The following is a 25,292-nucleotide window of genomic DNA, read 5'->3' on the forward strand; positions in this document are numbered from 1 at the left end:
CAAGAACCGCACTTTGAATTCCTTTTTAGCCATCTGACAGCCAAGCCGGTTTCACTTTATTTCTCTATTTCTGGATCGTTTCATCCACCGGATACAACCTTTGTCCCCCAAACACCACATTCACTTTACACAAACTTGTTGACCTCACACCCAAGTCAGCTTTTCTTGAACCTTCATCTGAACAAATAAACATTCCTTGTGATCTGCGGATATCCCGAGCGGCGTCAGGAAGGGCCCGCAAGGACCGTGCTGGCTCAGCTAGCCCACCAACAGGAGACTGATTTGGTTTCCTCTTTCTCCTCTGATTTTAAGAAGTGAGGCAAAAAGCCAATTCCTGTTAATTTCTTAGACAATGCAAGGGGCTCTAGACTCTGCTCCAGGAAGCTGATTCCTTGGAGGTAACAAAAAAGTGGCACCTGACACCAGGAAGGGGACTAGGGACCCCATCCTGGAAGTGGGCTCCAGGGAGGGAGCAGGCACCCCTGCGGCTGGGATGGCAGACCCAGAGGTAGACACCTAGGCTCTGCCTGCGCCCCTGCGTGGACGTGCTCGGGAGCTCAGCCTAGGGGAGTGTGACACCACGTGTTACAGAGGCGGGGACAGCTCCCTCCCTCCCCCTCTTATCTCTAAAGGGTGCGGGCCGGATCCCAGAGCTTCCCAGAGATAGGGGGGGGGGTTACGGAGAGAGGAGAGAGAAGAGAGGAGAGAGAGAGAGAGAGAGAGAGAGAGAGAGAGAGAGAGAGAGAGAGAGAGAGAGAGAAATATATTTTGAACCTCAGAGACCGACATAGACACTAGAGGTGAGAGGCTACCGTCTCCTTCCTATCAGCTTGCCAAGTCCACAGCGAGTGGAGAGAGGGTCCTGCTTAGACTGGGGAACCTCGGAACCTGGGGGTCCTGAAGGCGTGTTTCTCTGCAGCTCCCTGGGGGGGGGGTGGGTAACAGTCCCTACCCTTCCACGTCTGCAGCGGGGAAATAAAACCTCAAGACAGGAAGAGGAGTTGGGGTTGCACAGTCGGAGAGGATTTAGTTCCCCGAAGTGTGGCGCGCTTGGGGCTTTATATCCGGGACAAGCGAGTGTCACCACACTGTCAGCAAATCCTGAGGCTTCAACAAACTCAGCTCCGGGCAGCTGGCCCCGCGCCCGGCTTGGAGTTCGAGACTCTGGCCACGCTGTGCTCTGGGGCCCGCAGGAGGCTGACCCGGTGGCCTTTATCTCTGTCCCCCCCTTTGTTCCTTTTATCTCAGGTTCCGCACGAGGCCTGGAGGGGCCACGCCGCCTATCATCGCCTCCTGACTGCTAGCTCTTCAATGCCCTGAAGGTCTGGGGCTGCAGAGGACCGCGGGCACCGAGTGTCTCGCTAGCTGGGCCAGGCAGTGACGCGGGACGGTGGCCCTCCCACTCCAAGGGCACTGACACCAGGGCACCCGCGCGGGTCCCTGCATGCGACAGCTCCGGTGCTGTAGGCTCCACACGCTCCACGCTCCACGATGACTCCCTGCCGGGCAGTGGCCGGGCTGCTGCTCCTGGCGGCCACCGGCCTTGGACACCAGGAGGAGGGACCGGAGCTCGCCTTCAGTGAGGACGTGTTGAGCGTGTTCGGCGCCAACCGGAGCCTGTCCGCCAAGCAGTTGGGGCTCCTACTGGAACGTCTGGGGGTTGCACCCCACCAGGGAGCTCTGGATCTAGGACAGCTGCACTTCAACCAGGTAAGGGACAGCCGCGTGGTCCATGGTTTCCACAGATTTCCATCCGCAGGGCAGCCTTTTCTAGAAGGGAGAAGCGCCAGAGAAAGGATTTCGCCAAGTTTTTCAACTTTGAGGTGGTGACTGATGAGTGTCATTTGATTCTCACAGGTTCGTTCACTGGGGCTCAGGGACTACTTTTAGGGATCTGGCAGCCAGAATGATAAGTTGAGCCACCAGAGGCTTGTTGGGGTAAAGAAAAGTCGATAGAAAAGTTTATGAAGTAGTTGAGTGAGGGAAGTCACCCCGAGACATATGTCTTGGAAAAGAATGATATTTTTCAATCTTGCCGAAAGAGAGCTATTGACTTAATTTACCCAGTCAGCAAAAGGAACCTGTCATATGCGGTCTTTATCAGTTTCAGGATGAGTGACCACTCCCACTTGAAAAGCGCTCTTGTGTGTATTGCATAAGGCCCTGCCTAACAGCTGGAAGGGCACACTGTACTGGTGGGGAAACTGAGGACACCTTAAACCCAGCTCACAGAAGGGTTGGTGATTCAGTTGGTGGCAGGCTGGGATTGGAGTTAATTTCTAGTCGCTGTCCCGTCGTGTAAAGTATTTGATTCTAGAATTAATTCAAAATAATAAAACACATGTTTCTCAGGCTTGAATTTGAGGGCAGACTTGAACTTTACAGAGTAATTAGAAATCATACTTGTCACAGAACTGAGGCTAAGGGGCTTGGTGATGGTGGCCCAGAATTCTGAGTTCTAATCCCCAGTACTGTAAGGCAAGACAGGGGGCAGTTAAATCAATGCTTCATCCCCCAGTTTCTGCTTGCCCACTCAAGTTAAACTGCTGATGAAGCAGTTCATAGATCTTTTATCATTTCGTCTATGGCTAAGATATTTTGGGAAATTCTACATTCTATAAACTCTGCTTTGGAAACATGGCATTCTCCAATGAATCTGATCTTAGATTATAATTAAGGAAACTTTACGTAGATAAATTCCCTCATGGACATCAGCATTATAGTTCAGTTGCCTACTTCCTTCTTTCCTTCCTTCCCTCCCTCACCCCTACTCTGTCTTCTCCCCTCTTCCCCCCTTCCCTCCTCCCCTTCTTGGGATTAGAGTCAGACATAGTGTGTCTTGTATGCATGCCAAGTGCTTCACTACAAGCTATAGCCCCAGCCCTGTGGTTTTGCTTCTGTTAGTAATGTCTTTCAACATTTAAAATGTATATAATTTAAGACGCCAGATTTTCTGATGCTGTGACATGGTCTTTCTTTGACTTAGAAGAGTTTTGTGATGCCCTTATGAAGAATTTTTAAATGTAAGCAGTCTCTAGTTTTATTTCTTGCAAATTTTTAAATTTAATTCAATGTTTGAAAAATTACATGTAAAAAGAAAGGCCCACATATTTTAATTGTTTCCTCCTCCCCTTTTTTGATTTTTTTTTTTTCTTTTTGGTGGCAGGGTTTCTCTGTGTAATATCCTGGCTGTCCTAGAACTCACTCTGTAAGACCAGGGTAGCCTTGAATTTACAGAGATCTGACTGCTTCTGTTTCCCAAGTGCTGGGATTAAAGGCATGTACCAACACCACCCATGTGTTGTCTTCTTTTAAGAAAAAAAAAGATAGTTTAGCTGACTAGTTTCTAGATAGGTGTGGTCATTTGCTTGGAATGAAATTTAGGGACAGGACTTGAACTGTATCTGTAGGTCACATACTGTGCTGACTTAAAGGATAACCTTATCTGGCAGTGTCTGGAGGTGACTTTTAAAGGGGCCAAAGACCCCAAGCTACCCTTGCAAAGATAGTAGAGGGTATGCCTAAACACTGTAGGAAAATCGGTTTAATATACTAGTAATACAATTCTTAGTTTATAAGATGGTAGGGTGTCTCAACAGGTAAATTATATGTTGATAACTTCAGGCTCTTTCTCAAGGTTGCATGTGTATTTTCATTATGAGCATCAGAAAGAGGCAGGAAGAAGCCAGTAATTAGCCTGGAAACAGAGAAGCCAAGAAAAACTCCTGCAGTAATCAGGCTTAACAAACATCTATTTGCAGTTCTGTGAAGTCTCAATGAAAACAGCAATCACTGGTGGAATGATGACAATGGTAATCTAGAAGAATCCATTAATTCACTGGTAATTGATAGATAGACTCGCCAAGGCACTCAGATGTGCCCCAGCATAAAACCATCAAATGACATTTAGAATATTTAATGTCGTCACACTTGAAAGAATGCCGCTTCAGTTCTCTGTCCACCACAGAGCAGAGCGATATAAATTCTACTGTGGGACATTTAGCTATTTGATTTTGAAAGAGTCCAAGAATGTAGAAGGTTTCCTTGGGCCAGAAATTTCTTAATCTTCTACAAGGCCTGTCAACAAAATTGTACTTTTATTGTACAGTTGAATCGACAGCAGGCTTGTTTGATAAATTTGGATGGGGGGCAATCATAGGTACCATTACCTTGCTGCTTTGAGAAACAGAAGTGACTTGGATTCATAGTGGAGAGACTAAAACAACTCCGTTTATAATTTTGCCTTTTATAATGGCTACTGTGGATAAGAAGTTAGGTGGAATAACCCAAACTATGTGAGAAAGAGGGCCTTTGTAGCCAGATGGCTCTGGACTGCCCCTCGACTGACACAGAGCCTGATTTGTCCTAGGAAGTGCTTGTCATCCACGAGAAAGGCCCAGGATGATGGACCTGCCTTCAGTGTGTGCCTGTGTTGCTTTCCCATTCCCCCTCTTTACTTTCCCTTCATTTCCTGTCTTCAGGAAGCTTATCTCCACGTTCTGTCACGGGGACACTGGTTCAACAGCTCCCAAAGGGAAACCCTTGTTTTCTAGATTAGTATGCTGATCTCTAGGAACACTTCCAAACATTCCCGGGGTTCTGGAATGGATGGTAGGTGGCACTATGGCCTTTGCTGCACTCTGTCCCTCTGCACCCGGGCTTCACTTCCCCAGCTCTTCCTGAGTGTCTTGCAGCCATCCCCTGCATCAGAGGTTTCTCCGTCCCATCCCTATTATCATCAAGTTGCCTTTTCTTAGATAGGGTGCCTATTTTTAGACTATTTGGATTTATAAAGCATCTTCCTAAAGAAAGGTGGCATTCTTTCTTTGAGTAACAGTCTATAAACTCTTTTTCCCTAATGAAGTCCAGATCCTGAGCCTGGCATTTGAGGCCCTGCTCCCTTGTGCCAAGCTTCCTTGCCATGGCACCCGCAGGACTATTCATGCTTCTCTGAATTCCCGTGTGCTTTCTCTCAATGTCTTCCCTAGAAGGACCTGCTTTCCCGTGAGTTCGCCAATCAAAGTAAACATCTTAGAAAAAGTCTAGTTAATCTTGTCCTAAAATCATATAATCCTCAGTTTCTTTATCTTCTGAATTCTCACAAAATTTTTATTATGGTACTATCAGTTACCTATATATGTTCAACAGATACCTCTATTAATGTCTATAAATAGCAGTGCTCATTTTAAATACAGAGCTTATTATATCACTCCTCGAAGCCATCTGATCCCTGTAAAATAAGCTATGAATACATCATTAGTATTATTATATTGTTGTTTTTTAATCACTATTACTATTATTATTTTGAAGTGCTGGTAATGGAACCCAGGAATTCTGAGGAGCTAGGCTCATGTTCTACTGCTTAGGTAGTCATCATCACATCAAACTTCAAGTGCTTTAAGATGGCTGAAAAGCCTTTTTGTGCTGTGTTCTGTATCTTCCAAGCTACCTTTTGGTACCATAGATGCTCACGTGCGTTGTTCTATCTGTTTAGATATTGCATTCCCAGGAGCGTTCTTGGTTTGGCCAAGAGTTTAGGAGGAATTGATGGCTCTTCATCAGTTGATGCAATTGCTACCATCTGGGGGGCATGACTGGGATTGTTTTCTCTGACAGTTAAAGAATTAAAAGTCAGAAAAAATCTTGCGTGCGACAGGTGGTGGCATGGGAAATCTCAGACATAGCAGACAGAATCAACCAGTAAAGAAAGACTTTTATTAGGGGTGAGGAAATACACATACTACAGTAAGGCATAGAAAGAGAAAGACACTCTGCCAAGTGGGGTGGGTCTGGGGGTGGGATAGGAAGTGGGGGAGGAGGCTTGGGAGCCCCAAATCTGGCCTCTCTTTGAGGGAGCAGTTTAAGGTATTTGAGTGGGGGGTAGTGTAAAATCTTTGAGGGATATTTCTCCCCTAATTTAGGGTTTGGTCACTCTGAACAAAGACAGGGAATGGAATAAGCCAACAACCTGGGGTAAACTTGTCCTGGTCCAGGTCTTGAACTTGTCATACTGATCCACAGGCAGGGAGCCCTGAACAACCAGGCCTGTGTCCCAGGTCTAAGAGTATTGGGAAGGAGCTATACTTTTGTCATCTTTAATTATCTATTTGTGCTCCCCTTTCTGTCTGTCTGCCTAGCAGGGATCTGTCTAACTGCTAAGCCTAGTGCAATGCCTGTGTAATTTCATCTGTATCATCGCGCTTTTCTGTTTGCGTGACTGTCTCACACCTACACTTCTTTCCAGTGAGACTTGAAACAGGCGGGTGGGAGTAACCCCTCATCCCTTCAGGGGCTGACAAGGTACCTGGTTCCTACCATGTATGCAGTAGACATTTTGTTTGGAATTTTGGAATCATTTTTCTAGGGCCTCAAATTCTTGAGGTTCCCATCTCCCAGACTTGCGTTTCTAAAAGTTAGCGTGAGGGCATGGAATGCATGGGATGGGTGAAGCCGGGAACTGAGGAGGCAGCTGCAGTGGGTTTTACAAAATATCCTGACCATTTCAACCTGGAGGTAGCAGAAGGCGCTTTTAAAGGCCTTCCTCCCAGGCTTATGCAGAAGGCCCCCCAAGAACACATATCCATCAACTGTATTTATTTATTTGATAAGCAAGCTATCACCAAACTATGTCCCTGTTCTGCTGCTGCAATCTTTGGCCTGGAATGGTCATTTAATTATGGCGTCTTTTCCCTCTATTCTTTCTGGTCTTATGAAGCTAGAGTGTAGATGGAGGTTTCTGTCCCACTTGCGCCCGACAGCCGTTCAGTCTCAAATAAACACACAGAGGCTTATATTAATTATAAACTGGCTGGCCTATTGCTCAGGTTCATTACTAACTAGTTTTTACAACGTAATTTAACCCATAAATTTCATCTGTTAGCCACGTGGCTTAGTACCTTTTATTGGAAAGGCATTCTCATCTTGCTTCCCCTGTGTCTGGATGGTGACTGCTTCTGCTTTTCCTCTTCCCAGAATTCTCCTAGTCTGGTCGCCCTGACTGTACTTACTGCCTGGCTACTGGCCAATTAGTGTTTTATTAAACTCACATGTGTGAGAAATCTTTGCAGTGTGCAAGAGATTATCCCATACTACTGTAGGTCTCTATCAGTAGAAAGATAATTTTTTCCTCCTGTAATGGATGACCAGGGTAGCAGTACATAGCAAGAAAGGTGTGTGTATGCGTGTATGCTGGTTATTGCATATACAATATACATTATTGTATGTATTGCTTATTGTCATCTGTTACATATTTTTTTTCCTGGGGTAAAGGCAATGATAGACATAGTGATGGGAAGCATTCTAGGAAGCATTGACGATGGGTGGACACGTTCTTTTTTCCTTGGCCTTTTTCTATAGAGGTATGATAGTAATAAATCTGGCAGCAATGCCTTCCAGCGTGCTGATTCTCCTGAGACCCTGGGGGTGTGATGTAGAGAGGTGATGCTTCGGTCCTCATTAGTCCTCCTAGATGATGGCTTCCTGATGCTTCTCCACTCCAGCCCTCCCATAGTTGGCAGTGCACAGCGTGTTGTGTTTGCAGGCTTTGGTAAAACGAGGGATCTGCATGATTCGTTCATTTGGCTGTGATGTCAAGAGCTGCCTTTGCCTTGGCACCAGGTGTGGGTGGGATCCACTTAAGGAGAATGCTTCTCATTCTTTCCCTACCTCACTCCCAAGTGTGTCTTTACCTACTCCCCTACGAGTCATGTGGTCCCTTTTGTATAAAGTGTAGATATTTACAGTAGGGATTTCTAATATCTCATTATTCTATACAACCCTTTTAATTATTCACTTGTAATACCACATTTTGTTGTCAAAACACTCTTCTGATAAAGGCACCATTGTGTGTCTTCTCTATCAAGAGACTATGGCACAGAGATTAGGTACCTGAATTAATGTCATAAGTGGTGGAATCCCTGATAACCTTAAAAGCTTTTGCGGTAGTGCTTAAGCTTTTGTTATAGTCCAAGAAAACATTTTATCTAGGTAGATAAGACATTACCTCATATTTTGAACTATGGCCAGAAGTTACTAACCATCAGTTGCTTATGTGGCCCACTGCTTAGTCAGATGAAGGGAACAGTCATAGGGCTACAAGGGATTGAATAAGCAGGTCCTTGTCTTCAGAGAGAGAGGGCATGCCTGCGTGTGTGCCCTTGCGTATGTGTATATACGTGCCCACACACATAGAGGCCAGTGGACAACCTCAACTGTCATTCCTTAGGGTTTTCCTCTCTCATCTTTTTTTTTTTTCTTGGACAAGATTTCTCTGATTTAGCTGTCCTGTAACTAGCTCTGTAGACTAGGCTGATCTCAAACTCCCAGAGATCAGCCTGCTTCTGCTGCTATTAAAGGTGTGTACCACTACCGTCTGGCTTCCTGTTGTGTTTTTGAGAAAGGTTTTCTTCTCACTGGTCTGGAGCCCGGCAGGGAGGCTAGGCTGGCTAGCCAGAAAGCATGATGAATTTGTCTGCCTTTGCCCCTCAGCTCTGTGATTTTAAGTATGCCACCGTGCCTGCTATATTCTTCTTTCTTTAAACATTAATTCTGGAATTGAACTTAGGTCCTGATGTCCTCCATAGCTGCCTCCTCAACACCTCAGAGGCCTTCTTATGCAATAAGTAAATAAGATGGGAAGGGTGTGAAAAGTCGGGGTGTGAGACAAAGTGCAGTTCTGGGCGGGAGGTGGCTCAGCAGGTAATGGCACTTGCTGCCAAGGCTAATGACCAGAGTCTGTTCCTCTGGACCCACCGCGTGGAAGGAGAGAACTGCCATCTGTAAACTGGCCTCTGACTTCCACAGGAGTGCCACGGCTTGCGTGTGCAGGCACTGAGTGTAAAGAAAAGGAAAACCACTGCCTAACCCAGACGTGCATGGGGACTATCGAAAAGGAAGATGTCTCTGCTGTCCTTCACGTTTGCTAATTACAGATGGGAATTTTGGGTTGAGAATAGACAACCAAAACTTGTGTGCACACACACTAAACAAATGAAGCTAGAAAAGCCATGGTGTTTTAATATCACCAGAGCAAGCCTGCAAGTCATATCACAAGGTCGTACACACTCGGTTCCCAGTCTACCAGACAGCATGGACCCACGAAGTAGGAGAGTTGGGAATAGCTTCAGAAAAGTCACAACCCAGTCAACTCTGCTTTGGTTTAAAAAATACATACTCACGGAACATCTGCTTTTGTCAGTTTTATGTACACAATGTTTTAGTTACAAGTTGGATTTCCCAGAGAGTTACGCATTTCCTTTTGTGGAAAGAAATTTTCATGAATTCTAATGCTTAGACTGACTTTTCCCCACCCTCAGAGACAACACTTTGAGCAGCAGCTGATCCCTCTTCCATAACTACACTCGAATGGGAGAGAAATACCTGTGTTATTGGGATGGCTTCCAATCCAGTGCTTACAGCGCACTTTGGAATGGTTCCACCCAGAAACCCTTCTGGCAAATACAGGTGAAAATCTTCCTTTAGATGGTCCTTGACTGCATCCTGCTGGGGGAAGCGGTTGTGCATGGGCTTTGGGGACTGAGTTGCAGCAAGGAGGAAATGCAGGTGATCAGAGCATGTCTCCAGAATCACTTGCTCTCCATTGGCACGAGGACACTGAGTTCTTAGCTATCAGGACGGGGAGAACGAAGTTCTCCTTGACGGCTGTGCTCTCTCTTGGGCTGTGACAAGTAGAGCAGGTGGGCGAAAGATTTGTAGCCTCTAGACTCTCCATGCTTCATGCCGTATTCTTGCTTCCTGGTTCTTCCCACCGTAAGGGACAGTGACAGGCAGGGGTTGAATTTTCTCACTGTGAAACCCACTGCGTTGCAACCATGACCCTAGTTTTAGTGTGAATTTAACGCACTTTGGAATACTGCATCACTTATCACTTCCGGTGGTAACCGGAGGGACCTGCTGAGAACAGGATAATGGGAACATAAATAGGAATGTAAACTGAGGCCCGCAGCTGAGAAGGATGGCTGACTGCTCCGTACCGCAAAGAAAACGGACCCCAGGGAAGGCGACTCTGTGGCTGGTTGCTGGAATTTGTGAGTTAACTGCATGCAGGGCAGTGTTCCTGAAGGGATGTACAAGAGTGAAAAGTCAACCTTTACGTAATTTGCTTATTAAACAAAAGTCTGGAAGCCCTAGACAATCTTAGAAGCTACACCATTTTCAGAGACTTAATGGTAGAGTCTTCAGCTCACCTCATGGTAGACTCTTGTTTGTAACGGACACCAATCACCTTCTCGGACCACTTCCCTGTCCTCTGTTTCTGTAGCCAAGTGTGTTTTCCCAATCCTGAGATTTTTAAAGAAATGAAATGATCGTCAGATTACGTTTGTGATGTTGGAATCAGAGAGCATAGAAATCTTCAGAATGGAGTTTTGTTTAATTTTCGTTTCTGTCTCTTTCCAAAGATTCTCTGTTGTTTCTTTTGGGCTGAAGTTTAAAGCATAAGTCAGTGAATCAATGGTGCTAAGCTGACAAGGAGCATTACATCCTTTTAATCCAAATATTTAACATCTTTGCCTCAGAAGTTTGCCTACTTTTTAAAAAAATATATACATGTCTAACTGAATAGTTAGAGGGAAAAGAAAAACACAGCCCCTAAAATAAATTAGCTTAGGCAAGGCCCCTGAGGCGGTTTTAGTTCTATGAGCCTAGTTCAGTGTCATTACTCATGCTTGTCATTACTCGGGTGACTCCTTCAGATCTCTAACTATTTTAGACAATGTAACAGTGGTTAACAGTGTGGCGTCTAGAGTCAGACTGAAATTTAGATTCTGTCACTTAGTATCATATTTGTCCCAGTCAAATGACTTACTTCTTTCCTCATAGTGTTCACCTTTGTGAGTGGAAATGGATGAGCCCTCCCCATAGACAGGGTGGTCTGAACGGAGGGTGACGATGTGAGAAACAAGTGTAGTGCGCCTGCTGCTGCGTTTCAGATACTCAAGTATCCAGTGTGCGACCTGACCTAACAATAAAACCAGAATCCTTTCCTTCAGCTGCTTCACACAAAGAGCAGTAAAAGAGACAATGCTTAGAAAACGATCAGCGTGGACCTGCGTCAGACCGTGTGCTGAATGCACAGCCATTGTTCTCATAATACCATTAACTGATATAATTGTATTGCATGTAATGTCGGGGACCCGAACACCTTAGGGTCAGCCAGTTTATAGAGGAAGGGATGGCGTGAAAAGGCAGAGTTCTTGGAGAAGCACGCCAGCTTGGGGACTTTGGTTCCCCACCGCTCTGTCTCTACTTCCCTTCGTCGAACACTGGTACAACCTTAGGTGTAGAATCTAGCGACAGGATGAGTACTTGAATAGATACTGGAATTATGCCTTCCCCCACAGTACCTCTCAGGCTGTCTTTAGGAATTCTCTGTCCTTTATTCTTTCTTTATACCCTTTGTATCATCACTAAAATGTAAGTGGCTTGGGGATCCATACTGTGCTTCTAGAAACTGTTAGATTGTGGTGTTTAAGTTTAGATCTCCTTCTAAATCTATTCAAGCCAAAGAAAACAGGACCTCATTTAGTTTAGTTGAATCTCATTTAGCTGGGAGAAAAATCAGAGAATAGCCATTATAATCTCCCTGGGAAGAGAAGAAACTCATGGCTTCTTCTAGGATGGGGAAGAAGAGCAGTAGGCTAGCTTTAGACTGATGAGGACAGCAAAATCAGTAGTATGATTTGAGATGAGAAATAGATCATGTTCCACATGAATTAATCATGCATTGTATGGCACACAGGTCCTTCTGTTAAAGATCACATGGTGTCACTGATACCAGATCATGGGTTTGTGTGAAGAAGCATGATGGAGTGTGGGTTTTCTTCAAGAGCTGTGCTCTCAGGGTTCGGTCAGTATGTGCCACTTTACCTGTATCTATTAATATGAGAAGCCGTTCTTGATCTTGGGATGAATGGCATTGAAGTACATGTGGCAGGAAGCATTGAATTCCTATTATTCTAGCTGGAACAATGGCTAATATCTGCGGGTGTGCCAGGCATTGTGCTTGGTGCTTCCTTCTGCACCATCCCGTTAGTTCTCACAGTCCTCTGGGGAGACAGGGCTGCCAGCTCTGATCCTCAGTTCTTTGCCCTTGTTGATCCGAAGCAGATGCTGTGTTGGTCAGGCAACTCTGTTATGAGTCCCCTGAGTATTCGCTGGTTTTGGTGCCTCCTTGTGTGCATGACCGGATCAAGAATTGCCCGAGTGCCTCCTCCATTTCCTCACTTCCCAGCCACTTCTCAATGCACTATGGTCGGATGACTCCCACAGCTTCCTTGAGATTATTCTCCACAAGGTCACCTGGACCTTGATGTGTTAAACACAATGGATGTGGCTCCTGGCTCACCTTTCTGTGGATTTTTATGATGCCATTATAACCTCCTTGAAACCCACCTTTTCCTTGTTTGTAGCCATGTCTTACTTAAATTGCTATTAGGTTCTTTTTAATGTTTCATGAATTTTTACTCCGTCTTTCAATATTGCAGTTCTTAGAGTTGCTCAGGCCCATCTTCTTTTGAGTCTACACACTCTCTCAATCCCTTTAATCTCCACGCTTATCTCTTTCTGTATTTGTACCTATTTTTTACCTTGGTTGCCTTGGTGTCGATTTTTCCCTTGGGATTCAGCCATGGTCATAAAGGGCAACCCTGCCCCATTCCCAGACTCAACATGTCTGCACTTGCCCCAAATTGAACTCACCAACTCCATTTCCCCGTCAGACACTTGAGAATCCTGTTTTCTCCCCACCAATGTTAGGCAAGACCTGGATCTTACTCTGTTCTTTCACCCCCTTTCCTGCCTCTCCTCTCCCCCTTCCACTATTTTCTCCCTCTTTCTCATGTATAACATACATGAGTCCTATCACAGTAACTTAAATGTCTGCTATTTGATCGGAACGCCAGTGTCCTCGCTGTGTAATGGAAGAAAAAATGTAGCCACGTAATAGGATTGCAGCGGTGATAAAGTCAGACAACGCAGCCAGACACGCTCTCTTGTGAGGGGCAGGATGTCCCCTGTGATTGATGCCCTTGCACCCATCATGTCCTCATTTCCCTTTCTGTCTTCCTCATCTTGGTCCAGTGTTTTGCTCTAAAAATGAGCAAACCTGAATACATTGGCTACAGAAGACTTCCCAGTACAGTTCAAATCATTTGAAAACTCCTTGCTTGGTAGGTGACCCTCGCAATCATATTTCTTTAAACATATCTCTACTTTCCCCTTCCAATGTCAGCTCGGATACTGCTTTCTTTAGGAAAACTTTGGCAATCTCATTGCTTTTAGGAGAGGTTGCTCGACACTCGGCAGACCATGCTATACTGATGTCTTATCATGTCATTTCTGTGACGTGAGAGACAAAAACACCGAGTTACCTTCTATATCCTACCCATGGCACAGTCATAATGTCTACCATGTGACTGCTTTTCAGGTAATATTTGTTGCATAAAGAGAAAAACAACTTTTTTTCCCCTTGAGGCATGAACTAGCTATGCAATCATGTGACCCAGGCTGGCTGCCTCAGTATCCTGATGGAGGATTCTAGGTAAACACCACTACTGTCAACTTGACATTAACTTTAAGAAATTGGTTTCAGCACAACTTCTAAATTAGTTCAGTCCAGCTAAATGGCTTATTTGATTGAAATAAATCAGTAATGCTTTGTTTTCCTTGGAAATGAATTTTAAGAGCAACACGAAAGCAACATATTTTAAAATTTCAACAGTATGTTATCTGAGTAGAAAGAAATAATGAGAAACTACTATATTTAATTTCTGAAGTTTCTAAGATTCTTTTTTCTTGTTTAGATATAGATATTTTTTCTTATTTCATAGGTATGTCTTTTAGAAAGATTTGGAAGCCCTGGTGTCAATGCTAAGCTAATTCTGGGAAGTTTATGTAGAATAACTGTAAAACATATGCCTTTAAAAATGATCCCACATTTCTCAGAATTCGTTTCAGATATATATCCTAGTTTTAAATCTCCCTTAATACACTTCCTCTATATCAAAAACCTTGGTAGGGGTCAAAGAAATACAATATGGAGGAAGTCCATCCTCCCTAGATGTCCATGGTCTGCTTCAAATGTATGCATTTTTGTAAATAGATAATATTAAAAGGAAGTTATACTAAGTGCTAGGCAAATGAATGATATGAGTGTGGGGTTCTAGAGAGGGAGGAATTAACCTGACAATGTCAAGTCCTGAAGGTGGGTTTCACAGGGGGCTTTGCAGAACAGAAAGCAGTTAGATAGTTTGAGATAAGAGTATCAGAATTATGGGTCATGCGGGTATAAAGTCACACTGAAGGTAAAATACAGGATTTATTAGAGCTTGGTTAGAGTATAGAGTTTGTGGATGTTGGAAGAGGTATTCCTCCAAAAAGGGAAGGGTTTTTCGGAGATAGAGAGTTAAGGTTTTTAAGTGTCCTAATACTCGAGAAAATACATAGTTTCGAGAGTTTGTTTTTGCTATTGTATGTGTGTATGTCTTGGGGGAGAATGAGTCAGAGAAGGTGGTGCTAGTGATGTTTCTAACAGAAGCAGTCTTGTGGTGTTGTAGGACAAATAGGATTATACTAGAAACTCTGCTATTAGAAGTCCTCCGCTATGTGACCGTGGTGGTTTGAATGAGAATGGCCCTCATAGGCACATATATTTGAATTATTAGTCACCAGGAAGCGGCACTCTTTGAAAAGATTAGAAGGATTAAGAAGTGTGTCCTTGATGGAGTAGGTGTGGTCTCGCTGGAGGAAAAGTGTCACTAGGGGTGGGCTTTGAGGTTTTAAAAGCCCATGCCATGGACAGTTTCTCTCTCTCTCTGCCTGTGGAACAGAATACTACTCTCAACTGCTCTTTCAGCACCACACCTGCCATGCCTGTTACCCTGCTCCCTGCGTGATGATAATGAACTAAATCTATGAAACTATAAGCAAATCACCAGAATAGTGATAGCTGTTGAGTACCAGCCTCATCACTCTCTTGGGGTTCAGAACAGGACTTCTAGGACTAGAGAAGCCTGGCTTGGGAATGGAATCTGCAGGGTAGAACAAACTGACTCGGGCATGTTTACCTGCATGTTTCTTTATTCCTTGGGGGAAGATGCAAAAAAGAGAGAAGAAGAAGGGCGTAAGGTATAAGTATAAGGTATAAGGGTAAGGGCAAAGTTTTAAGGGTAAGGGATAAGGGCCTAAGGCTAAGGGTAAAAAAGGGGGGTGATCTCCACAAAGCTTTCAGTTTATATAGGCATACAGACACATTAACAATCTCATAGGCGGTAACACCAGTATCAAGCATGCATTTTCACTGAGTCATAAAAAACCAGTGCATCTAGCAAGGGCACCTTATGTCTCAGAGGGGGTGTGGCTGTGAAGTTTCCTTGTTGCTGAGAATGTAGCCTTGGTAGCTAGCTATACTGACCTGTGGGCTTGATTTGCATTAGCATCTAACTGGTTGAGTTAAAAGAAATCTCTTCTGGGGACCCTGCTTTTGCCTCCAGCAGGGTGACAAGGCGAGAAATTTTCTCTCTGAAGCTAGTTAGCAACTCAGGCCTTTTTTTCTGTATACACAGTTAATTTCCTGGGCTATGATCTTATATTAGTTAAAACCAAGGTAAAGTGCAATACAGAATATTAGTAGTCTGTTAAATCAGAGAAGAAGACCAGGAGATTACATCTTCCTGAGTCTGCTGTTAGAGAAGAACCATTACCTCCTGTGTGAGGCTCCTTTCTTATCAGTGACTACTGTCAATAAAGAAGGTCTGTGGGGGACTATTTTTAAGTGTTTGAATTGGTAAAGACTGTGAGATTTTTTACATTTGAAGTATGTTTTACGCTTGTGATATTTATTAATCTGATATCTCGGGAATGACCCCCCCAAAGGAAAAGTTATATTTTAAAAAGCGTTGTGTGTTGACAAGGGTTCAGTTGTGTTGGCTAATTTTATGTCAACTTGAGACATCTGAAAGGAGGGAGCCCAGTTGAGAAGACACCTCCATAATACTGGGCTGTAGGCAAGCTTGTAGAACATTTTCTTACTTAGTGATTGATAGAGGAGGGCCCAACCCATTGCACATGGTGCCATCCCTGGGTTGGTGGTCCTGGGATCTATAAGAAAGTGGACTGGGCAAGTCATTTGGAGCAAGCCGAAAAGTAGCAGTCTCCATGGCCTCTGTATCAGCTCCTGGTTCCCAGCCTGTTTGAATTCCTGTCCTAACTTCTTTCAGTGATGGACCATGCTAAATAAACCCTTTCTTCCCCAAATTGCTTTTTTCATGGTGTTTCATCATAGCAATAGTAACCCAAATAAAAACATCTCCCATGCCAATGATCCTTAATCTTACATACTAGGTTCTCAAATATTTTAGCTCCCAAACTGCCCCACACTCTTTATAGGGGACATAAAAAGTCTTAGCTTTTGTGACATGTCTCTTAATAGATTATAGACACTACTATTATGTCTTAAAAGATTATTGACACTGCCATTCAAAAAATGTAAAAGGCTATGGAAGCTCAGTTGGTAGAATACTTGCCTAGTATACACAAAGCCCTGGGTTTGATCCCCAGTAGTGAATAAAACTAGGCATGGTGGTTCATGCCTATAATCTCAGCACTCTGCAAGAGGAATTTGGAGGACTGCTTTAAGTTCATTCTTAGCTACATGAGACCCAGTGTCAAAAGAGAAAATTAAAAAAATACTTTCAATTTACTAACAATAACAATAGTAAACCTTTGCATGCTGATGCTTTCCATTTTGAAAGATTCGTTATTTTTAGTGTCCATCATGTGTACGTCTGTGTGTGGGTCTGTGTGTGGATGTGTGCATGTGAGTGTTGGTGCTGAGGAGGTCAGAAACTTGGCATCTCCCTGGAGCTGGAGCCTTCTGAAGTGGATGCGGAGACCCAAACGCAGGTTCTCTGCAAGAGCAGCTCATGCTGTTGTTTGCTCGTGCTCTTTACCAAGATGCTATATCTCCTCCATCCCACATGGGAGTGTTTTAAATAAAAAGGAACTCCTCAACTTCTGTATGCTCCACAGTGCTGCTTTAACAGAGTCCCGGGACTGTCACGTCGGCTGCGGCCTTTAGTCTGCTGTGACGTGGGCCGTGCCCTGTTCACGTGGAAGAGAGTGAGACCGGGAAAGGGAAAGAGTCGGTAACACGATGAGAATCAGTTTGAGCATGCGCATTCTCTAGCAACCCTCGGTACCCAGGACTATGCTTTGAGAACCAGTATGTCTGTGATGGATAAATACAGTCCTTGTATGCAGAGGGTTTATAGAACATACTTCACATACAGAGAGGTTGAGTAGGAGGCCTTTGAGCGAGGCAGAACAACCAGCCCTTTGAACTTAGACCACAGCAAAAGTCCAGGGGGCTACCTCACGGACACAAAGCAAAAGTACTCCTGCCTTTGGGGCAAGTCAGGTTTGAGAGCAGGAACCCAGAGCAAGCATCTCTGTCTCCAAATTAGGTTAGGGTCTTCTTGGTGAGAAGGTCTTGAGTGATGGAAACAGACTGGGGTAGATATCAGTGGATACCGAGTGGGAATTATGCCAGTTGTGTGTGCATGCATACATACATGCATACATACATGCATACATACATGCATACACACATGCATAATACATGCATACATACATGCATACATACATACATGGTAAAGTCGGGAAACTTTGCCAAACTCTTTGAAAAAGCAGGTTTAGCTTTTGAAATTATTTTTTTATTTCTCACGTTTCTTTTTGTAAAATCAACTTCTGTTTGGGGAACTCCTTCTACAAACTCCCAGGTCGCTCTCCATGTGTGTAAGAACCTAGACAAAGAGATTAAAATGACAGGGAAAAATAATGGCTTACTTTTATTTTTCTAAACAAATAGAAACACAGGTACAGTGTTTAAAATTGTGATAGCTCAACAGGCAGAAAGAAAAAAAAATCACTTATAACCTCAGCACCTATGTAGAAATACCATCAACATTTGGGAGTCTTTGTCTCTAAATTAGCCTCTGTGTGCTTTATAGTAGCAATGCTATTTCTACACACGGCCTCATCAGGATTTTTTTTTTTTCTAACAGGGTATAATTAGGCAAAGCATGTTTTTTTTGGTCTTTTAAAAATAATATGTTTAGGAGGAGAACTTTTCATCTACTCTTCAGGAAGAGTTCTAAGAATGTGTGTCTGTGTGTGTGTGTGTGCGTGCACACACATGTGCGCGCACGTATGTGCATGCTCATGTGTGTGTGTGTACGTATGTATGTATATTTACAAGTATCAGTGTGTCTGTGTGTTATTTTATGTATGTGTGTGGATGTGAGCACACATTTGAGTGTGTGTGTATGTATGAATGTGAGTGGTGTGTTTGTGTGTTGTTCAGAATACATGTGCACCATTCAGGCTTAAGTAAGAAGCATAAGAAAATGAGATGAAAATGAAAACATTAAGATCAGAGAAACAGCTGGCATCCCTAGACCAGTGTCCACCTACACCTAGAGGTTATTCTTCTGCACTTGGGGTGTTCTTTGCTCCAATCTTCTCCTTTATGGTGTCAAGAACGTGTCTAAAACCCAAGCCCCAGAAGATGGCATCAACTTTGAAGAGGCACTTAAGACTTGGCAAACTCTGAAAAGGCTGGAAGAGAGCGGACAGCTGGGGTGAAGGGGGGGGACAGGGAGGCACGTCTGGTAACTGAGTTAGGCAGTTCCATAGCACACCAAACAAACCTGGCGGTAATTTATTGCCTCAGTGACTCTGGCTTTGAATGTTCCTATTGTGAGTGTCATGCCTATAAACCACCTGCTCTATGACCTTTAAAGTGATAAATTAGTGACATGTTTCCTTGTTTTCTGGGTTAAAAAGACCTCCCACTATTACGTTCAAAGCGACACTTTAAATTTATGTCTGTAAATGGTTGGGGTCTAAGCTTGTCCCCTAGGAATCCTTTCCTTTCTGCACTCATTCCACTTGGGCTACTGTTGGGATCTTAATGCACTTTTACATTTGGTTGCAAAACCGAGCAAGAGTCTATTCATTCATTCCCTCATCTGTTTCATTTGTCACCGGTTCCAGGAGCTGCTGTGTGCCAGGCATGGTTTCTGTCCTCTTAGTATGAGTGATATTGAGGTCACATGAACTTGGGATCTGCACGGCTTCTTTCCTGTTGGAGTCATCTTAGGTCATCACTGTTTTCTTCTCTGCTGTAATCTGTGGCCCGTCACGGTCCTAGCCTCACAGACACATTTCATAGAGGTGGGTCAGGTGCACTGATCTGCTGCCTCTGCTCTGGGAGCTGAAAAAAAAGTCCTGGTTTTAAACAGCTGTAGAGAACCAGTACATCCAGATGGTACACATATAGCTTGTTGACGGCATGTGACTGTGATCTGCCCTTCCAGCTGTGCTAGGCGTGTGAGCCTGAGTTTGAGGCACTGGGACACGTTGTTGTTAGTTTCTGTTGCTCCAGCGCGACACTTTGAACCTCAGTTTTCCTGTTTGAATGATGGGGTGGGCAAGATGTGGTAAAACTGCATGTGAATGATCTCTCTCTCTGTTTCTGTCTCTGTGTGTGTCTCCCTCCCTTCCTCTCTCTTTCCCTTCCTCTCCCCCTCCATAGGATCCTAAGTACGTTAAAGAGTAATTTAGCTTTATGACTCAAATAATCAATAGGTTCGATAAAATGCATTCCTTTGCAGAATGTAAGTAAATTTCTTTTTATTATTTGAGTCACTTTTTTGTGTTTAACAGAGACATAACAGTCAGTCTCTAATGGATGAGTAACAAGAAGACATGAGAATATATGGACTTGAATTTTATCTTCACCTCCCATAAACTAGTCTTGGACAACTTACCTTTTCAATATATGATTTCTTCATCCATATTCTTTTCTTATTGGTAGTTAATAAGCCTATAGCTTTTGTTTCTCAGGGTGCCTGTGATTATTTTTGCTTAGAAAATTCACTTGTCATCAAATTGCAATAGATTTTTCTTTGATTGAAAACCTTTATCTCACAATAAGTTGCCCATTTTACATCTGCTTCCTGTGCCGAGTGACAAATCTGTTGAGGATGGGAGCCAGCACTTGTTCCCAACATCTGCACCATCTGGAGAAGGTGTAAATAACCTGTTTGCTTAGTGAATACATTGAGTGAGAACAAGAAAGAAGTGGAAAGTCCTCAAGTGAGCAGAGGTACTGAAAGTGGCAGGTAGGTTTTTATGCCATTGTCCCACTGTGGCATTCCTGCCTATAATAGGAGGCTATCTGCCATGTGGCTTGGGGGAAGAATGGCTGCTGAGGCTTGGGTCACCTTTCTACACATGGCGGATTCTAGAAGGAAGCTGTAGTTTTTCTAGAAACCATAGCAGTCAGCGGTGGAGCAGGGAAGGGAGCAGAAGTCACTAAAAAGAAAGAAGTTAAAAGTTTTTTCCACCTGGGACTCAAAGCCCTTGTCCAGCCTCTGGCTCTCCTTAGGGCTTTGTAATGGGATTTACTGTTTGCATAGCGGAGTTACTTGATAATCCAGGGAAATGAACTGAATAAGTTTAATCACCAGTAAGTTGGCAAGCGTTATGCGTCACTCTCACTTCCTATATATGCACAGATAGAACACAGCCTGTGTGACAGTCATCCACACCGCGAATACAGCCTCCATGGCAAAGTCCTGTGAGTTTGACTTGAAAGTAGTCAGTCATTAAGAGTGGGAGCATTCTCCCTAAATAACTTTACAAGTTCTTTAGTAAGGAGGAGATGAAGGCCCCGTAACAATGACCATCAAAGTTGAGGCTTGAGGTCAGGCTAAAATTTAACTAAGAAGAGAGTCCTTGTAAGTTTTGGAAGGCTACTGCTTCAAGTCTTGCCACATGCCTTGGGATTCATCATAATAAGAATAATTATTATAGTAATAATTTGTTACACAGATTTCAGTTGTATAAAATGCAGAGGGAGGAACTTGTAACCTTTCCCTCATCCTTTCTTTACACTAGTCCCCGGCATGCCACAAAGACTTCTGGAAACGAAGTAAAGAAATTTGAGCTGGGATGAGGAAGGAACAGGGGCACAGACACAGATGCATGAAGTCATTTGGTAAAATGATTTTGAGTATAATTCGGGGGCTGTGTGTAATGCAACCTAAACCCTCTTTACCATCATGGCTGCCTTTCCTTGGTGTCTTGTGTACATATGGTGCTCCAAACCAGTGTACCATGGCTGAGAGGAGCAAATAGCAACCCACTGATGTCAGGGTGTCTGCAGAGGAGAGTTAGGTCCCCAGAGCACAGAGCCTAGAAGGTCATAGTCTGGGTGGGACGCTAGAGAATAAGAATACCTGTTAGTAGGTAAGAGTGACAGTCTGGGGACGTGCAGTGAGTCTTCAGGCCATGTGGTAAAGGGTGCTATCACCCGTGAGTTGTTTTTACCACAACCTCTTGTGACCCTGTAATTCCCAGAAGGTACCACTCATTGTTTGGAGGTGAAAGGATGTGCTCCAGAGGGGTCAGATTTCCTCAGCAGTGCCACTGGTCCAACCGGTTTTGTGCCTTCCCTACAGAGGCACTGGGCTCTAAATTCTGTTTGCTTCTCTAGTGGAGATGCTGCCTCTTCATAGACATTGCCTTCTTTAGTTCTGGGTTTAACTTAGTAAATTAAGACTGAAGCAGACAAAAATAGGCCGTTGTTCAACTTTATTTGCCTTCTACTTCTTTGTGGATGAGCAATTTTCAGCCCATCAGGCCTGTATTGATTCTGTTTTGGCGCATAGTCTGTGCTCATCCTCTTTCCAAAAGGCAAGCGCAACCTTGAGGTTTGCCATCTCTCTGCCTGTTGGGTGGTTGCAGCTGTCAACTATTGTAATTTCTGACCATCTGCCCAGCAAAAATTCTATACAAATACTGACAGATCGTGAATTCTGAGTTCTCTCAAGGTGTTCATTCTATTCTCATTTTACTGCCCTGATTATTTTTTCCTGATTGCCCACAGGAGAAGTTTTAGTAATACACAATGGGCAATTAGAGCATCTTGAAAGGCTATGGCATTTAAACTGTTACTTCATGAAGAAATACTAACTATGCCTTAGTAAACTGACTTTTAGATTTGGATCTAAAAAGAATTTCTTAATAATTGTCCCATTTTGAATGTCTTAGGGCTTGAATTCTGACAAGTTGGACATTATTCATAGCTTGCTTTGCTTTTCCCTCGTGTTTTTATTTGGAGGAACCGGAAGACCATGTGGGTTAAGGCTCCTTTGCTGGGAATCAGTACCGCCTTGCGTTTGTGTTGGCACACCTGTTAATGACTGGAACCAAGACTGACCCAAGTATGCTCTGTAGGTTTTGAGTCTGGCAACTTTGCCTCTGGGCATCCTCCAGGCCACCCAACAGGCAGAGTGGCAAACCTCAAGGTTGCGCTTGCCTTTTGGAAAGAGGATGAGCACAGACTATGCGCCAAAACAGAATCAATGCAGGCCTGATGGGCTGAAAATTGCTCATCCACAAAGAAGTAGAAGGCAAAGTTGAACAACAGCCTATTTTTGTCTGTTTCAGACTTAATTTACAAAGTTAAACCCAAAACTAAAAAAGGCAATGTCTATGAAGAGGCAGCATCTCCACTAGAGAAGCAAACAGAATTTAGAACCCAGTGCCTCTGTAGGCAAGGCACAAAACCGGTTGGACCTTCTTACCTTTCCCCAGCTGGCTACCCAGCTACTTCCTTCTTCTGTGTGTCTAGTGTCCTGTGCTTGCAACTATAGGAATGCCTAAGAGGAGAGCAGTGTTGGGTATTTGACGGCCAGTGCACAGCTGTTGTTATCATAGACCACACCAGAGAATGGGTTGGATAAGGAATAGCAAATACATACTTACATGCTATATTCTTACACATCATACACATATGTGTGCGTATATACATATAATAACAATGAAAGAGAAAAGATGACATTAAAAGGCAACAAGGAAGAACAAATGGGAGGTTTTAGAGGGAGGAAATGGAGGGAAGAACTGGGGTAATATTAAAACCTCAAGAATTAAAAAAAGAGAAGAAAAAATAAAAATCTTTCAAAAAATCTGAGCATGCATCTCATGTAAAGTAATTGTCACCTCAGTTTTTGACAGTTACATGCAGTTTGCTGTACTTGATGTCTTTACATTTTTTTTCCTTGACAAAAGCATTGATTTCCTTTATCAGTATTTAGAATTTCTAATTTCATTGTTTCTATCGTGAAAGGTATTAATGTGCTTCATGGTCAAATGCATTAAGTTAAAATATTTATTTTTATTTCTGTGTATCTGTGTTTCCCCTGCTTATCTGTATGTGTAGCATGTACATGCAGGGCCCATTGCTGCTGGAAGAGGGTATCAGATGCCCTGGAGCTGGAGTTACGGGGGTGGGGTGGGGAGGGAAGGCTGTGAGTAGCCCTGTGTAGGTTCTGGGAACTAAACTCCAGTTCTCAGCAAGAGCATAGAGAGCTCTCAACTGCTGAGCCATCTCTCTGGTCCCTACACCAACCTTCACATCCTCAACACCATCCACGGGGAATTATTCAGGTTAGGCTGCCATGGCAATATGAAGTGCCTTAGCCAATAGAAATTAATTTTCTAGTTCTAGGGACTGAAAGTCCAAGGTCAGAGCGCTAGAACGTGAGGTGAGGGCTGTTCTGTAGCTCATAGTTGGGCCCCTTCCAACTGGGCCCTCTCTAGTGGCCCTTCTCATGGGACACTCATCCTCTTGGACTAGGACCCTTCCTGCATGGCCTCTTTGAACCCTAATTATTTACGTGAGACTATTTCCATATATCACCATCCTGTGGATTAGGGATCTGACATAAATTTTGAGGAAAACATTTCCGTTTATAGAACTAAAAGCTAAGCTTTTAGTGGGACTGGAGTATTGGCTGAAACAGACAAAAAATATTTCTCAACTTATGTTTGAGCGAGTGAGTTTGCCCACCCTTTCTAATTTTTATAGCATTAATTTATTATTGTTTAATCTGTTTTGTTATCTTCTTAGTAATGCAAGTATTTAGAATATAGTTTGCACTTGAGAGTAAATGAGCCTTTAAAAATTATTTTTGAAGAGATTTCTTTTTCTAATGCAGATTCTTTGCCTCATTAAAAAGTTAATGAATTTCTAAATGGCCCAGCACTAGCTCCAAAACTCCCCATAATATAGAAAAGCTACTTATCATCATTTAGATTAATGCATATTTTGGTAAACAATAGTTTGTGCTAAGATAGATTTTAAAACCCTTTTTATATATTTGAACTATTATTGCTACATAGATAGATACACTTTTAAACTATGGGACTGTAAGGAACCGAATATCTATCAACACAGAATGCTAGAAAGCTATGCCGACAGCTCCTCAAAGTATCCATTTAAACAACCAAAAAGGTGAATTGAGACAATGACAGAGCCCTGAGTTCAAATGCCACCAGTGTGCTTTTGCTCATATCATGTTTAATGGGTACTCAGACTTTGTGTATGCCAGGCAAATCCGCTACCCCCACACCTGGGTTATATCCACAGCCATCTCTCACTGTTATTTTTCAAGTATTTCTCAACTTCTAAACCAATTTTTAATATTTCTTTCTTTTGTTCACATTAGATATGCTGTTGATTAAGTAATCCTTTTGCCATTTTGTTTGTTTCTCCCTAGTATTAGAGGAATGGGCTGGTTCGCCGTTGTGGAGTTTCGTTCATTTCTGTAGTGGGTTCTGGTGTAGAACCAGCGCCGTATACCAGGATGGAATGCAGTCTGTCTCCTTAGACGCTAAGGCTTAGAGTGCTTGCCCACGCGTGCTGACCGCATCACTGCTGGTGCTCCTGTGTTTCCTCTGTTTCAGTGTTTGTCAGCAGAAGACATCTTTTCTCTCCACGGCTTCTCAAATGCTACGCAGATAACCAGCTCGAACTTCTCTGCCATCTGCCCTGCGATCTTACAGCAGCTGAACTTTCATCCCTGCGAGGACCAGGCGAAGCACAATGCCAAGCCGAGTCTTTCCGAAGGTACCTAGCAGCCGCCACCTACCTCACTCCCTCGGAAAGTTTGAGAGGCAGCGGGAGATCAGGCTCACACGCACCCTTTTCTCGTTTATTGCTTTTAATTAATTTGTGAGAGACCTCCTGGTAAAATAAGATTCAGCCAGTGTTTAGATAAGAATAGTGGGAGCTCATAAGCTTTGTAAGCAGCACTCTTCCCCTTGTGGGATCAAGACTACCTTAGTACACTTTAAAACTCCCAATCTAATCTTAATCATCATCTTCTTCTTCTTCTTCTTCTTCTTCTTCTTCTTCTTCTTCTTCT

General features: G+C 43.5%; 1 protein-coding gene across 1 annotated transcript in view; it reads left to right on the forward strand.

The window, feature by feature from the left end:
- The first annotated feature begins 645 nt into the window (after window positions 1–645).
- The window catches only part of Slc39a8 (solute carrier family 39 member 8), a 54,376-nt gene continuing 29,729 nt past the window's right edge, over window positions 646–25,292 (forward strand). The window contains exons 1-3 of the mRNA XM_057793357.1: window positions 646–800; window positions 1,249–1,710; window positions 24,832–24,994. Coding sequence (XP_057649340.1) covers window positions 1,492–1,710; window positions 24,832–24,994 — 382 coding nt within the window. The 5' untranslated portion in view covers window positions 646–800; window positions 1,249–1,491. The remainder of the gene's footprint in view (window positions 801–1,248; window positions 1,711–24,831; window positions 24,995–25,292) is intronic.

This window comes from Chionomys nivalis, chromosome 18 (genome assembly GCF_950005125.1).
Source record: "Chionomys nivalis chromosome 18, mChiNiv1.1, whole genome shotgun sequence".
In the NCBI taxonomy this organism is placed as follows: domain Eukaryota; kingdom Metazoa; phylum Chordata; class Mammalia; order Rodentia; family Cricetidae; genus Chionomys; species Chionomys nivalis.